Genomic DNA, 16,221 nt, shown 5'->3' on the forward strand with positions numbered 1-16,221 from the left:
TAGCTTTAACTCTTTCAAAACTTCACAATTAAAGTTAGTGCCACAGTATATTTAAAGAAACAGCGTAAGGATGGTGACTTCAGGTTGATCCGAAGTTTCATCTTTCCCTTGGCCAAGAACAGATGCTCAAGGACAGACACAAATCCAAGGCAAGTATATCGTAGTGCTTCCCTGATACATTCTCACAACCTCCAGAGTTTGCAAAACTGAAATTTGCTGAGTTAGTTCCCAAATTAAGTCAGAAAACTTCTACTCTGCCTAACTCAAACCACCTCAAACCTTTGAAGTTGTATGTAGATCCCCCCCAACTCTGTCGCTCTATAGACTATGCATAGTCCTTTACAACACTATCAAGAAATGAAACTTGCCTATATTAGAAGCAGAGGTGTAAAATTCATTGGGATATCTTAACCTTTTTTAAAATCACAAAAGCTCAAATGAGCACTGATCTCAAACTTCGCTTCAGGAGCTTTTTAGTCGCTTTAAAAATTATTCTGAGAATCCTCCCCCCCTCCCCCAACACACACACACACTGCCTACTTTAATCTGACTTTAAAGATGCAGCACGGGCCTACTGAGTTTGTTCAGGAAAGGTTTCCTTCCAGACTCCCCCCTAGCCTGTACGAGCGCTGCTCTCCCTCCCTAGGAGGACTCGCCTCTCACCTCACCTCCTCGGGAAAGTTAGAGCCTTTCAGACTCCCAGCCGCGGGCCTTCACCTGTGCCACTCGCTCCTTTATCTTTCCAGCCACCAAGGAGCGGCGGAGGCGAGGCCCGTACCCAGGCTGGGGGGAGCCGAGCGGGGCGGGTAACGCGACACCGCCTCACCGAGGGGCGGCTCGCGGCGCCGCCCCCCCCCCCCCCCCCCCCCGCGCGGGGCCGTTAACGGCCGGACCGAGCCGACCGTTAGGGCCAGGGCGGCGCAGCGCACGCGCCGCGCGCCCCGGCGGCGCCTCCTCCCCCGACACGGGGCGAGCTCCGAGCCGAGCCCGCGCGGGCCGCGGCCGCGGAGGGAAGCGCCCCGCCGGCCCCGTTACCTGCGCGCTCCTCCCCCGCCGGCCCGCGCCGCTGCCTCCACAACAAAGCCCGGCGGCGGGCAGGCCCGGCGGCGGCGGTGGGAGGCGGGCGCACCGCCCCCGGCGGCGGAAAAGGGCCGCGGCCGCCGCGGGGGGCTGGCCCGGAGCTCGGCCGGCCCGCGCAGGGGGCGGCACCGCCGGCCCGGCCCGCGCCCAGGAGGGCGGCGGAGGCCGCGGGGACATCGGCCTTTTGCGGAGAGCAGGGAAGGATGCGTGGAAAATAGTGATGTGCAGCAGATAAACAAGACTGTCAGCCTGACAGTATCATTGGGTTGCAGTGAGTAGATTCGGGATACGAATACAGTGAGCTGTGCTAAACAGCTTCCTAACAGCAGTAAGGAGCTTATCTTTTAAGCAGCAGATGTTATGGTATTCTGTAAACACATCTCTGTATAAATTCCATGCACTTCGAGTATTACTTTAGATTATGCTGTTCATTTTTTTAGTGCAAGCACTCTTTATTGCAGAAAACAAATCAACCAGAATTCCTTAATTCTAAATTTTCTATTTGTATCAAAGGTAATATTGCACAGTGAGACCTACATCTCTGGAACAAAAGAAGTATTGATGTTTCAGCATCTGCTTTTTGACAATACAGAACTCCGGAGACTTTCTGCTGCTGCTATATTTATTGAGCAGCAGTCTCAAAGAGCAAAACCAAGGGAACTAATGCAAATGTTAAAGAAACTCTGAAGTTGAGATTTTAATTACTTAAAGGTCAGCAATTCGAAGTTTATTAGTTTAAGTGAGTCACTCTATATTCCCACATCTCTACACTGCTTTTATATATATCAGAGAGTTCAAGTTACTGTTTATTTGCTGATGCATGCAAAGCATTCAAATTATACCTAAACGTTATTGGGGTTTTTTTGCTGTTACAATCTCAGTATTTTAACAATTTGTCAACAACTTTGCATATAATATTGCCTGTGTTCTCATACATTACAGTAACAATAATTTTATTTTTTTTAATAATCAAAGGCTATATTTTTTTGACATATGATTCCCAGGAAAAAAGAAGGCCTGCTTGGGGGATGAGAACACTAGTTTCAAAACTTTATGCACAAAACCTTTGACACCAAGCCCTGGCACCGTTTAGTTTCCTAAGATCAAGCCAAGGGTCTGCATAACACATATAACATGCACTCTACAAGTGCTGCTGAGGAGGTCCTGGGAGTCCTGGGGACAAAAAGTTGACCATGAGCCAGCAGTGTGCCCTTGTGACCAAGAAGGCCGATGGTATCCTGGGGTGCATTAGGAATAACATTGCCAGAAGGCCAAGGGAGGTGATCCTGCCCCTCTACTCAGCCCTGGGGAGGCCTCATCTCGAGTACTGTGTCCAGTTATGGGCTCCCCAGTACAAGAGAGACTGGAGCTACTGGAGAGAGTCCACTGAAGAACTACTATGATTAAGGCATAGATCTAAGGCTAAGATCTGAGCATCTCTCCTATGAGGAAAGGCTGAGACAGCTGGGCCTGTTCAGCCTGGAGAAGACTGAGAGGTGATCTTACCAGTGTGTATAAATATCTGAAGGGAAGGTCTACAGAGGCTGGGGCCAGGCTCTTTTCAGTGGTATCCAGTGATAGGATGGGAGGCAATGGACACAAACTGAAACATGTGAAGTTCCACCTGAATATGAGGAAAAACGTCTTTACTCTGAGGGTGACAGGGCACTGAACAGGTTGCCCTGGGAGGTTGTGGAGTCTCAATCCTTGGAGATACTCAGAAGCTGTCTGGACGTGATCATGGGCAACGTGCTCTAGGTGACCCTGCTTGAGCAGAGGGTTTGGACTAGCTGATCTCCAGAGGTCCCTACCAGCCTCAACTGTTCTGTGATGAAACACCTGAAGAACTGCTAACAAAGTCCAAAGGTCTTGAAAGAACAGCACGCTTCAGAAAGAGAGCCCAGTGGCACCACCACCGCCTCCTGGGAGCAGAGTACCCGCAAATTTACGTGGGCGTTACCCGGTTCCTGGCCATGGTGGGAGGCAGGAGAGGTGGGGTGCCCGGAGAGGAGGGCTGAGCGGCAGCGGCCGCAGAGGGGACAGGCTTCCCCTGGCCGCTCACCGCCTCCGCGCCCCGGCAAGGGGGGGTTCCCGGGCCCCGCTCCCGCAGCTCTCCCAGGGCTTCCCGCCCGAAATGGCTTCACGGTGCCTCCCCCCCCCGCCCCCGCCGCGAGCCTCCACAGCGGCGAGGCCTGACCCGGCCCAGGGGCTGCAAACGCGCCGCCGCCGCGGCGCAGCCTCCGCCCGCCGGGCTCCGTCAGCCCCGCGCCGGGCCCCGGCGCCGATAACGGCGGCTCCCGCCTCCCCGCGCCGGGCAGAGCCCTTCTGCTCCCGCCCCGCGCGCCGCGGCCCAGGCGAAGATGGCTGGGAAGCGCCGCGGCGGCGGCTTCCTGCAGGAGGCCTCGCACCAGATCGCGGCCGGGGGCTCCGCGGGTGAGTGGGCGCCTCCCCCCCCCTCCCCCCATCTCCACCACTTCGCGCCCTCAGCGCGCGACGGGGCGGCGCCTTCCCGCCGCGCTGAGGCGAAGGCGGCGGCGCTCGGCCCCGCTCGGCGGCTCCTCCCCGCGCTGCGCCGGGGCCCGCGGCGTGTCCCTCGGCTGATAGGAGCCGCGTTTCCCCACGTCTGCCACAGCTGGGCTTTGCGCCGCCTTCAGTGGCGCACATGAGATACTCAGGGATGATAGAGAAGGGGGGGGGTGGCTCGCCCATGGCCACGGCCCTGAATACGCGCGTGTGGGAACGCACGAAAATGCTGCGGCCGGAACCTGCTAACGGCCGGTGTTAGGGTGAGGCAGCTCGCCTCGGGGTGAGGCTCCTGGCGGGATCAGGTTGAAGCGTGGAAGTTAAAACTTCCTCTGGCCCCAGCGCAGCTGCTCGGAGTTAGGGTGGGCGATCGGGTAAGTTCCCCAAGCAGCAAGGGGAAGGGAGCACTGTGGATTCCTCCGTTTTAGCGAAGCATTCGCTTAATTACTTTGGAATTGCTGTTCCAAAGGCGCTTGCTAAACTGGGACTCTGAAATGCACAAGCAGCAATGTTAGAGAAATAGGGAAAGCTTGGTATCAACTTCGTTAAAGCCTTTGAAATGTATTTCAGTGACTTGCTGTGTTCTGTGTCCTTGCACATGGATTCATGGGGAATAGTTAGGTTTAACTTGGTTCAAATGATGAAGGTTACATAATGCCGCTGCCCTTGTGTAACATTTCTGTGTAATGCGCGCAGCACAAGCAAAACCCTTGTGCGTGCTGTGTGGCCGTGGCTGTGTACGTGAACTCCATTCCCTCTAATTCCTTTCACCTGCTAAATCTACTCCTGTGCTTTCCAGCTGCAAAAACACGTGTATGCACATCCTTTTTTGCATGCTCGTTACTTTACGCCTCTTTCTGTTCAACTTACTGCTTCAACATAGATGTCACAGCAGAAGCAGAGAGGTCTGCTGCCCTGGGTCTTCTGCTGTGTTGTGGTGTACTACTTACATAGTTCTTAGGTGGCCCTGGAAATCCTAGAAGCCCTCTTAGATCCTGCTTGGTGCTGTTCTGCTCTCTCCGTAGGAGAGAAAGGAAAGGCTGCTCTGTATCAGCAGTGCCTGTTGAAGGCCATGCCTGAAGGGACAGCACAATGTTTTGCAGGATCATAGATTTCTTTATAACTAAAAGCCTGTACCTCTGGTGATTCGCACTGAACAAATTCTCTCTAACTTTCCATCCTCTGAAGGCAGCCTATTTCATTTACAGGCATTGCTCGCTGTTCGTGGAAGTGCAGACTGGCTGACTGGATTAAGGAAGAGTTTACAGAGGGTGCAGATGTGCACCTATCTCTTCATATTGTACTTAAACGTACTGAATCTAGTCCAGAGGTGTGCCATTGCAAAGACGCTTGTATACTTTAGTTTACTGTCCTGTCAGGCAGGTTTCTGAGCTCTGTCAATACTCTGTCATGCTACCTATGCTACAAGCTGATACTTGGGCGCAGGTTTAGTTCAGTTGGTTAGAGCATGATGCTGCTAATGGTAAGGTCACAGGTTCAGTCCCCGTATGGGCTCCGCTGAGGGTTGGACTAGATGATCTCCAGAGGTCCCTTCCAACCTTACCAGTCTATGAGTCTATGATTTAGTAGGAAAGCGAAAAAAAATCAGTAAGGTGAAGTGATGAATAGATTTTTGAGAAGCTGAGGCAGTTTGTATTTAAGAGTGGCATAAGTTGATTTCCTTGGCCAAACTGATAGAAAAGCAGCAAGATAGTCAAGAAAATGAACTGCACAGTAGAATGGAGGATAATGAAGATTCAAAAATATCATCCACCTAAATAAAACGAGAGGTTATTTAGCATCTGCATTTCTGATGTAAAAGGATCTGATAAGAGGTGATTCTGCTAGGTGGAGTGGAAAATGATTTGACAACTGTCAGACAGGAAGAAAGGGATTTTTTGAGGCTTTATGGAATATGACAGGACTTGTTCATGGGCTTAAGGAGAGGAGCAAGGGAAAGAAAGAAATCAAGCATGACCCATAGTCTGCAGGACTGATAAAGTGGAAGATGCTGGCATGCTGAAATAGGGAGAAATGAAAGTATTTGGTTTAAACGCACTGTCGGCTGTTTGAGGCCTGTCTAGGTTGAAGAGAAACTTGGATGGCTCTCAAATCTAACTGAACCGTAAAACTCAAGCACAACAGGATCTCATGCCTACTTCATGACTGAGGCCAGGGGTGCATCTGCTTCCCTGTGGCTCACAGTTTGACTTCATATCAAATTGAAAGCTCTGCTTCCTGAGAATGAACTCAATCTTAAATCTCAACAGTCTTAATCAGTCTTGGCTTATGTTCTCCTTATTGGCATTCAGTTTGTTCCTATCCTCCTGGATGGGGGTTAATAGCATAATTAAATGTACTTGCTTTATGTTTGTTTGCCTGGGTGCATAATTACAGTGAGGAGCAGGAGCTTGAATGAAATGTAGTTGGAACGCTTATTATTAGTAAGTTTGGTCTTTCATTTACAGTGAACTGAGGGCACACTCTTTTCTCCAGTGGTTAATTAGTAAGCTAAGGCATGCAGAATCAAGTGTGGGACATGCAGGAGAACTGAAACAGAGGAGTTCTCCAGACTAAATCATCATAAAGAAGAACTTGGAAATCTCCAGTTGTGGAATTGGGGTTTGTATGTGTCTGAGAGAGATGAGACTCAAAAGGCTATTATCTGAGCAGCCCAAAAGATTCAGGATTCAAGCCACAGAGGAAGAATTATTTTTTCTGATTCACGAGGATCTGAATCCTTGTCTGTTCTCTCTGTATGGGAAAGGCAGAGATCAGAGCAATAAATAAGTTTGCATACAAAATCAGTGGAGACCTCTTCCATCAAAGGAGAGGAGTTGAAGGCTACAAAATATGTTGACTGATTCCCAGGTAGACTTGTCAAGATACCTTAGCTAACAGTCTCTCTAGTAAATGAGTGATTAAATACAAAAGTCATCGGAAAGAACTGTACAGATGACCTTTGGCTGAGTAAAGGGAAGTAGCTGAACACTAATTAAAACCTGAAGCTTCTCAGACACTATGGCAGGTTTTCTTTGTGTATGGAGAACTGCCAGAGAGAGAGGCTTAGTTAAAACCACAAGAAATTTAAATATGACCCTCATTTAGATTTAGTTCGTATGTTCACTTTTCCTGTTTCCATATACTTGGAAATAAATAAGATACAGCCATCTTTAATTTGAAGTTATTTTTTTTGAAGATTTTCACTGTGTATAGCAGATAAATACAAAGAAGATATTTATCAAATCCACGATTTTTCAACTGATCTTGAGATATTTTTGCTGTAATTCAGTGGGTCTCATTTCCTATTCCATGTATTAAATGGTCACATACCATTGGCCTTCTGTTATTCCAAAATTAGTATGGGAAACTCAAAATAAATGAGCTTCATCTTAACTACAAAAAAAAAAAAAAAAAAAAAAAAAAAAAAAAAAACCTTCATGTGTTAAGTATATATGGAGCTGATCTCTTTTTTCCCCATTTTTTGTAGAGTGTCCTGAAACAGCAGGGGTTCTACCTGTCTAGACTGTTAGTATTTAGGGTTTTTTTTGTTTTTTGGGGGGGGGAGGGAGTGAGGGGGCAGGGAGGCGGGCAGGGCAAGAGAATAGATTTCCACTAATTGAAATCTAATAGGATTTGTGAGTCTGTCTATCTTAAGCTTCTTTGAAAGTCTAAACCTTTTCTTTTGAGAGGTGTTTTATTTCAAGAGCAGATCATGCTAAATTGCAACGACTCCTTTAAAACAGATCCGTAAGCAGGAAAGCCAATCATCAGAGTAACAGTGTCAGATGTAAATGTAATACTAAATGTGTCTCTTATCACTAGAGACACTAGGCAGATAAACAACACTGCAAGGTATCCTAACCAGAATACTCTGTGGAAGCACCTTAGTTTATTTGGCCCATATGAAGGAAAGAGGGAATGTGTTTGAACACGACAGGAAAGATTTCCAACTAGCAGGAACATTGACTAGTTCTCTCTCTCTTTTTTTTTTTTTTTTTTTTTTTTTTCCCTCTTCCTCCCTAGGTATTTAACTAATTTGTTTTGATTATTTTGCTCATGTGTTTTCTGGGAATTAAACTTAGCATGCTTGGTGTTTTCCTAGCTGCTTCCTTTTTACATTTAAGCAGTGCAATTGCCATTCATGTGTTCTTAAAATAATTGCTTAATGCTCAGAGGTAGTTTCAGCTAGCAAAGTACTTAGCTAAAATGGGTAACTTTATCTTAATTTGAAACCATAATGTTTCAAGGTATTCAAAACTTCCTCTTTCTGAAGTCTGAAATAATATACAAGACCCCAGTTCATTGTTTTCCATTACCTGTACTGAACTGGGGTATTAGATGTTAACAAAGTCCTTTTCAACGCAGGCTCTGGGTGGGAATCAGTCATGCAGCATTAGCTTGTAAGATATTTCCCTGAAATTAAAGTACTCCAGGAGAATAAATTTGTTTCTACCAGTGGAGCGAATTTCCTCTGCCAGGCTGAAGCTGGCAGCATACTACCTGATGTAGGACTTAAGCCTTGGAGGGGCTTATTTTCTTTCCCTTAAAATAAAGCATAGCTTGAGGCAAAATGAATCGTAAAACTACATGATTACAGTGAAGAAGTTATTTGCTCTGGTACCCACAAGGTGGCAGTGTAGTACTGCAATATGACACTAAATGTGGCTTTTTATATGGATGGAACAAGAATAAGTTATGTTGAAGCTTTTACAGGTGAGAAGATTATGATATGTCAGTCTGGATAATAATACATGAAGGCAAAGCTTAAAGATATGAAAAGTTCATAATAAATGCTGGGAGGGTTTTGTGTATATAATGTAGCACAAAATATATGGCATGGAATTTGACTTCCTTTGAATCAACAGTAAGGATCATAAATACATATGTCATTGGTGAAGGCCAAAGGATGGTCTTAAGGCTAAGATATCACTTAAAAGTACAGAAAGTTGGGGTGAACTTCTGGCCCAGTGAAGTCAATGTGCAACAAGCTATTGATTTCCACAGAATGAGGATTTTGGCTCTTGATTATATTAATTTTTTAATAGACTCACTGTGATATTTGAGAAATAGCTTCAAAGGGTGATCTATAAAGAGTTAGGACTACCATAATACTAATGGAGGCTGCTGTAAGCCTATGCTAATTTTCTCAAGTATTTGCAGGAATGAAACCCCCCTGCAAAACAGAAAAGCTTAATATTTATATCTTCAAAACAAACTCTAAATAGTTTATTGCCAGCAATGCTGGTCAAATATGTCAAATAATCAAATTAGATGTTATTCCACAATATTCTTTATTACAAATATAAAATCAAATAGCTAGTTGAAATAATTAACTCAAGCCTATCTGCTGTAATGTTCATAGACAAAAAGTGCTGTTTGCAGAGACAATTTTGAGAAGTTAGTAGAGCTTCTGCTCCATGAGAACGGTTAGTTCTGGCAGGTCTGTGAGTCTGGAAGAACTCTATCTGTTGCTATAGGGCTGTAGGACTGTTCTCCCTGATAAATGGGTTAAATGGGTTTCTTTTTTCCACCTGAGTACGAGGAGGAATTTCTCTACTGTGAGAGTGATGGAGCGCTGAAACAGGTTGTCCAGAGAGGTTGTGGAGTCTCCTTTTCTGGAGATATTCATGGTCTGCCTGGACACAATCCCGTCTAACATGTTCTAAGTGACCCTGCTTGAGCAGGGAGGTTGGACTAGATGGTCTCCAGAGGTCCCTTCCAACCTTACCCATTCTATGATTCTGTAATCAACATAAAACCCTGAGACTAGCCTGAAGATTATGGGTTGGTATGAATTTAAAAAATACTAAAAGAACTGAAGATAAGTAGAAAGAAACATTTCAGGCAGTGATGTGACTGCTAGAGTGAAGGCCTTAAACATAATACCATGATGAATTGAGAGAACTGTCAATCCTTCCATTATAGGTATGACTCTAAGTACTCTGAAGTTGCTGTATCTCAAGTTTAGCACAGAGAAAGAATTGCATTTATTTTGTTTCATCTGGAGTTGAAAATGTGTATTGATTTTTTCCCCCCCCTCCTCCCTTTACCCTCCCCCCCATTAAGAAATCAGTTGTCTTTTGTTGCCTGTGGAACAGTCATTTGTCCTGTTGATACATCAATTTAATGTAGTCTGTGGGGGCAAAAGGGAGATGGACATCGAACAAGGTTATGAGCATCATGCCAGTTGGCTGGCTTTGGACCAGGATGGGGAGCTACAAAGTCTCTTCTGGCACTTGGCTGCGATTGTAGCGTTTCTTATGATCAGGGACTCCGTCTCGGCCTAATTGTTATTTGTACAAGAAGTGTTAAACTTGAGTACAGGAACTACCATTTTGCAATGAGTGAGGATCTGTAGTTCAGGTCAGCTGCTTTTGTTTTCTTAAATGCTGGTAGTTAAATAGTAGTTGCAGGACAAATACCTGCCGCTCTTCCTGCAACAGGCCTTGGGCATGGGTTCACCATGAAATGCAGTGTCACTGACATCTGAAACCTCTACGGCTGAACCATGCATAGCGGTGGCTTCCCCATGGAAAACACGGTTGTATCTGAGAGTCTGAATGCTGAAGTCCCACCTGTGTAGTGCAGAGAGGAACTCAGGGGTAATTGGCCCTTGGCATTCAGTCCCCTGAACAACACTGTTAACTGCTGCTTTCTTTTTCTTTCTTTTCTTTTTTTTTTCCTTTCTTTTTTTTTTTTTTTTTTTTTTTTTTTTTTTTTTTTTTTTTTTTGGCGGAGCCTTTTCGGATTACCAGTTTTTGGCAGGAAGCATCATTTATAGGTCATCTTTCAGTCTTTAGTCAATGGATCATTTGCCAGTTCAGGGTGTTATCCTAGTTTCCTGTGCACTTTGATATGTATTACATTGAGATGTGCTGGTGTGTAGCTCCCCAAGGAGCCACACTGGAAACAAAATGGAAGCCTTTCCTAGTACTTCTAAGTTTGAAAAATTCTTTGCTTGATTTATTTTGCTTCCTCTTAGAGTTTACTCTGTCAGTATTCTGGTAACAGTGCTAGGTCTTACATTTCTGTTATCAACACTTACAGTCTAATATATAATGAGCATTATGGCTTTCAGAATGAGTATGCATTTGGATCACAGTAAAGATTTCTCAGCTTTTTTTCATCTGACTCCTAACAGCGTGCTGAACTCAGTAAAACATAGATGGGATGTTAAATGCATGAATGATGGTTCTAACGGCCCTAATCTTAGACACTAACCAATTTTAGCCCTTTATTATGGTTTTAATGATACTTAAGCATCTTACAGCCTCTGGAGCTACATCATTAATGTGAAACTTCTTAGTTTACAAAAATCTTGCTCAGAGTGTTATGGCTTGAAAACATGGCTTTAATATCAAAGGCTTTAAAAACCTAAAAAGCAAGCAGACTTTAAAGATGGTTCTCATAATTTTTTGATGATTTGGAGACTTGAGTCATAAGTTCTGGATACTTGAGGCTGGTGATACTATAGTAGCCTTTTTTTTAGGCTACATAGATATATGTTCTCTTTGGGCTTGCACTGATGCCTTGCATCTCCTGCTAGATGCAGATGTGTTGAACTTGTGAAGACCGGTAGAAAACAAATCATCAAGCTTCTTATAGACTGTTAGAATTTGTTTTCCTGAACGCTGACCTGTTAGTAAAAGCTGACAAGTATCATCACAGTATCATAAGAGTGTGTGTGCCCTGGTTTTCTCAAAGACTCGCCTAATGGAGCTAGCAAGAGTCCTTAAATCGTTCATGCTGCGTATTCTAAACACTGTGTTAACAGTGGAATATCCACTGGATACAGTGGAATATCTGGGTGGCATCTGTTCTTTAGGTTCCTGTACTACAGCTCCCCACTGGAGCAGCTCTTCCTCGGGAAGAGGATGCTTAAACATGGCAAGCAGCAATATTTTGAGCAGGAAAAGCATTTTTTGGGGAAGAACATGGGAGCTTGGAGTCCTCACAGTCCTGCTCTTTGCTCTCCCCCACGGTCTGAGGTATTGGAGCCAAAGCCGTTGGCTTTTTGAGATAGCATTGTGTTATGTGGATGAATGCATCCTTCCCTTTCTCCTAAATGGGATTAGGATTCTGGATGGGATTAGGGCTGCTGAATTAAGCAGGGGAGCCACAGCTGCCACTTAGTCATTATATCTGTTCATAAAGTTTTAAATAGCAAATCTGGAATGCTGCCTGCAGAATGAGACCTTGCTTAAAACAGCCTCTACTCTGTTTTTTCTAAACTGTAAAGAAAACAGACATCAAAATGCAATTTTTTATTTTATTTTATTTATTTATTTATTTATTTTGCCTGGCATATCCTTCCTTAGTGTAAGGTGAGGTGATGAAATGATGGCTATCGTAGACGATAAAAAGCTTTTTTTTTTTTTTTTTTTTTTTTAAAAAAGAAAATCTATGTTATTGATTTATCAGGAAAAAATTATAGTTTTTCAGAAAGGCAAAATTATTATTTAAGAGAAGAAAAAATAGCATTATTGATTAGACATCTGTAAAGGGGAAGAAGAAAGCATATGGGGCTGTTTTCTCCAAATATTAAACAATGAATATTGTTAAAGACTAGACTAAATGGAAAGAAATGTCTTATTTAGAGTATGAAACTCCTCTAAGTTAATGCCCATGAAGTTTAAATTAGTTCAGACTTTTCTTATTAGAATAAATGTTTCCTCTTAAAAAGCATGATAATCATAATCAAGACTAAATTTGTTCTGTTATTTATTTTCGAAATGATTGTACATGTTTAGCAGACTTTTGATTTAAATCCCTAGGGATATATTGGAGACAGATGTTTAGATGACCTCATGCTTAAAGTAAAGTTATATTTGGACACAAGATTAAATTTTCCTTAAAATCTTTCCTTATATGTTAAACTGTGGAGGGATACAGAAAGTATTGAATGATTTATGTTGAAAACACAGTGCTTTACTTTGTTTTTAAAATATAGAACTATATATTTTATATTTGGGGACAACCCTTAAAAGCACAATGTCTGATTAGGAAACAGCATGTTTACAAATGAAAATATTTTTTCTGGCTGGAGGGCTAAATAGGAAACAGGCTATTATAAAGTTTCTTGAATTCAGATGCAAATTTACCAAATCATTTATACCTTTCCCAAAAGCTTAGTAGAAGACTATGGTAGAACTTACGTTGTAGTATCAATTGAAGACTGCATAAAAGGACATAACAGTAGCTAGTATCTCTGTCGCTTTCTGCTTTTTAATGACTAAGTAATGGTTTCTCTTTAACTGCGGCTGACATCCTTGTGTAAAAGCATATGGTGGTTTTATATGTGACATGGGGTGACTTCTTCAATATTTCAACATGCAATAATTATCAAAATTGTTCTACTGAAAATGTATAGCTGTGCATTGATCCACAGATTAAAAAATGGTGATCTTCAAAAGACTGAAGTGACTTACATATGCAACACATTGCTTCTAATGTGTTTGCTTAGATAAACAGAAAGTACCGAGTTGCTGGCATTCTGCCATCTGTAATCACAACTGAAGTAGCTTGTTAATAGTTATATAACTATTTTTGTTGCTACTATTTTTTTTTCCTAATTACTATTCTGCTGGCAGGATAGACTTTTCAGATTGCAAAGGTTGTGCTGAAACAACATTAACTGAATGCTTGGTGCTTGGCTTGCAAATGCCCTTTGCCCGGATCCCATGTGAACGTTTCTGTGGGACAGCCTTTTACTGCTCAGTCTTTCGTGGTGGTTGTGCCAGTGCTGTGAAATGTGGCTTGTCGGGTTCTCGGAGGAGCTGGAGATCGTGTGTGCTGAGCAGTCCTCCTTCAGGTTAGGCAGCAGATACAGAGAGTCTGGCATCTTTGAGTAATCTCACTGAGGTCTGCTGGGTTAAAACCAGTGTAGTCTTCTCCTGGAAAAACTTTAATTTGTTTTCCAGCAGTTGGAGTGCGCTCTTTCCTAGAAGAGTGGATGTTGGGTCAAAACTGGCATAAAAGCCATATGTCAAGGAAGAGACCTTGTCCTGTTGCTGAAAAAAGTTTTTATTTTATCTTGTTCTTCTAGAGCTCCTAGCTAGTGGGGGAACATAGATGGACAAAGGTGAATTAGCCCTGAGCAGTAACGTTTGCGCAGAGCAAGAATCTAGAGACGGAAAGAGTGCGGTGCCTATTGGCTGCCACTCCTATAAGCAAAGATTGTTTGTGCTTTTCTTCCTGAGTTAAGACTTGGATTTTAGCTTATACCTCTGGAAAGTAATGGCAAACACTTCCTAAAAATTAACTGAAGTTTTGCATAGAAGATAGGACAACATCCATTAATTCATGAATTAAAAGAAAATGTGACCCATATCATGAGTTCCTGAAGTGGTGTATAAATGCGACTTCTTTTGTTTTCACTAAGCCCAAGAGTTTGTTATGCTTATAATATATAGGTATTATGCTGTATTTTAAACTTTAATCTTTGATATCAGCTTTTTTTCTGTAATATTTGCCTAAATTTCAAATATTTCTAGCAACTAGGGACAGTTAGTGAACAGCAGATCCCAAAGACAACATGCTGCTATAACCTGGACTCGGAGTACGCGTTCTGTACACTGAGTGAGGGTAGGGTCCTTTAGAAAAACACTGCAGTTGATCAGAGATGGTGAAAACTTTGAGAGAGAGAACAGCATTGCACGAGTCCCCTTTCCAGTAGGACATCGGTAGGGCTGGAACCTTATTTAGCACAACTGGGGTGGAGGTGGCTTGCTTAGTCTTTATTTTGACTACAGACTCCGGTTCGGAAATTAAGTTCAGACAGAGGAATAAATCTCTTTTGTGTTGCACTTTGTATTATGGTTGAACTGTTTGTGAAATCTGAACATATTTTATTATTTATGCGTTTGCTAATTGTTTTTGTAAACACTTCAGTATTTAAGCTTGTAATGTAAATCGTTTTGGCTAAGGGTGAGATTTAGACTGCCTGCATTCTGCCTGAGCAGAACCGAGGCGCCCGCTGCTTAGGGAACAATTTGGAACAGACGTGAGAGATCCCGGAGATAAGAGTGAAAGAATCGGGGCCCTCCTTGGTTTAGTCTGCAGTCCAGCAAGGAGCTGTTTGTCAGACTCCAGTCCTTGCTCACAGTGTTCTTGCACGCTTTGTTCTATAGTTGAAAATGCGTAAGCAGTCTCTGGAACCAAGAAAACCCTATTTTCCAAGGAAGTCTTTCACTGGGCTGCAAACAGGATTAGTTCTTTTTTTCTGGGGACTTGTCTTGCACTTACTCTTGCACAGAGGTGCAGATTCAACAGGGGAGAGAGTGGCTGTACATGCAGTGGTCCTGGTGGTTAGCAAAATTTTCTGGAAAAATAAGCACTGATTTTAAATTGAATTTAAATTTAAATGTCTACTTTCAAGAGAATCGGCATTCCTCTGTTCTAGGGGTATGGAGATACCCAGGGGCAGAGCTGCAAAACTAACCAGGTATCTCAATTCCATTGATTTCAATGGAAGTTATTGTGTCCCTGATATCTCTGAACTGTATTAAATCTGTGTCAGGTCTCCCACAGTATCCGGCGTGTCAACGTGTTTGCTAGCTGTAGGTGCCTTGTTTAATGTGTGGAGGGTCAGAGCTCTTACCTGTTTCATTGAGAGCTAAGGCTCTCCGACCCGTCCTGCTGGAGACGGGCAGCTGCTTTCTAAGCATTGTAGCACCTCAGCTGAATTATCCCTAATGTATGGAGGCAAATAATTTTGAAATGGAACTTTTCTAATTTGAGTGTCTAAAACTGAGTGCCTAAAAGCGTATGAAGTATTTGAATAAAATGGGCCTTAAAAATAACTGCAACTGTCTTGAAGTCTATGGGAAGAGAATGGGGCTGGTAATATAATGATTCAGGTTTTCATTCCTAAAACTCAAGAACATTATTTTAATGTACAAGACAGCGATTGATAAAACCATTTTGAAGAGAAAAACCTATAATGACTCTAGAGCAATTTTTTACCTTAATTTTCAGGAAAACCTGCACAAGGTGATTATCACATGCTGCTTATAGAAACAGTGAGTTAAAATGGGAGAACATTAACTTTTTAAAAAAATACCTGGAGAAATTTGCAAGGCAAAAGCATTCAAAAAAAAAAATTACAAGCAAAATTTTAGTTTAAAATTATTTTGCTGATTGAGGACTACTTAAATGAGTTGGACTTTAGAATTAAAGATTAATCAATATTTAATCACAAAAGTATTTTTTTTTTGTGATAAGCTATATTACTTAGTTGTTTAGCCTCCATTCTGTATGACCAGTGTGGAAACCCTATGCAAGTATAAGGATTCAGTCTTACCCACAATGTTATAAAATAGTAAGAGTAATGCATAGAGAGACCATTGATCAGTGTAATCAAGCTTCATAGCTGGGGATGGATTGGACCAGATGACCATCAAAGATCCCAACTCTACTACAAATGGCTACTTTGTAGTAAAAATTATTTGTAGAGCTGAGGCAATCTAAGTTACAGCTATGAAATCCTATGAAAGACAATGCAGATGGGAATATCAAATTTGGACATTAGGCTAAAATGTTGGAGAGTTTGCTATCCTTAAAAAAACTTTTTAATTTCTCTCCTAAAGGAAAGGGCTTTTGCGGTAGCCAATTAAT

General features: G+C 42.9%; 2 protein-coding genes across 3 annotated transcripts in view; one reads left to right on the forward strand and one right to left on the reverse strand.

The window, feature by feature from the left end:
* The window catches only part of MIPOL1 (mirror-image polydactyly 1), a 188,196-nt gene extending 187,066 nt beyond the window's left edge, over positions 1-1,130 (reverse strand). The window contains exon 1 of the mRNA XM_062577639.1: positions 1,036-1,130. The gene's annotated coding sequence lies outside the window, so the exon portion shown is untranslated. The remainder of the gene's footprint in view (positions 1-1,035) is intronic.
* Positions 1,131-3,419: 2,289 nt separating this feature from the next.
* Positions 3,420-16,221, forward strand: part of SLC25A21 (solute carrier family 25 member 21) — a 240,445-nt gene continuing 227,643 nt past the window's right edge. Inside the window, exon 1 of one of the 2 annotated variants that reach the window (XM_062577394.1) lies at positions 3,420-3,513. In XM_062577394.1, coding sequence (XP_062433378.1) covers positions 3,441-3,513 — 73 coding nt within the window. In that variant the 5' untranslated portion in view covers positions 3,420-3,440. The remainder of the gene's footprint in view (positions 3,514-16,221) is intronic. The other variant, XM_062577395.1, reaches the window with a different exon arrangement.

Source organism: Rhea pennata, chromosome 5 (genome assembly GCF_028389875.1).
Source record: "Rhea pennata isolate bPtePen1 chromosome 5, bPtePen1.pri, whole genome shotgun sequence".
NCBI lineage: Eukaryota > Metazoa > Chordata > Aves > Rheiformes > Rheidae > Rhea > Rhea pennata.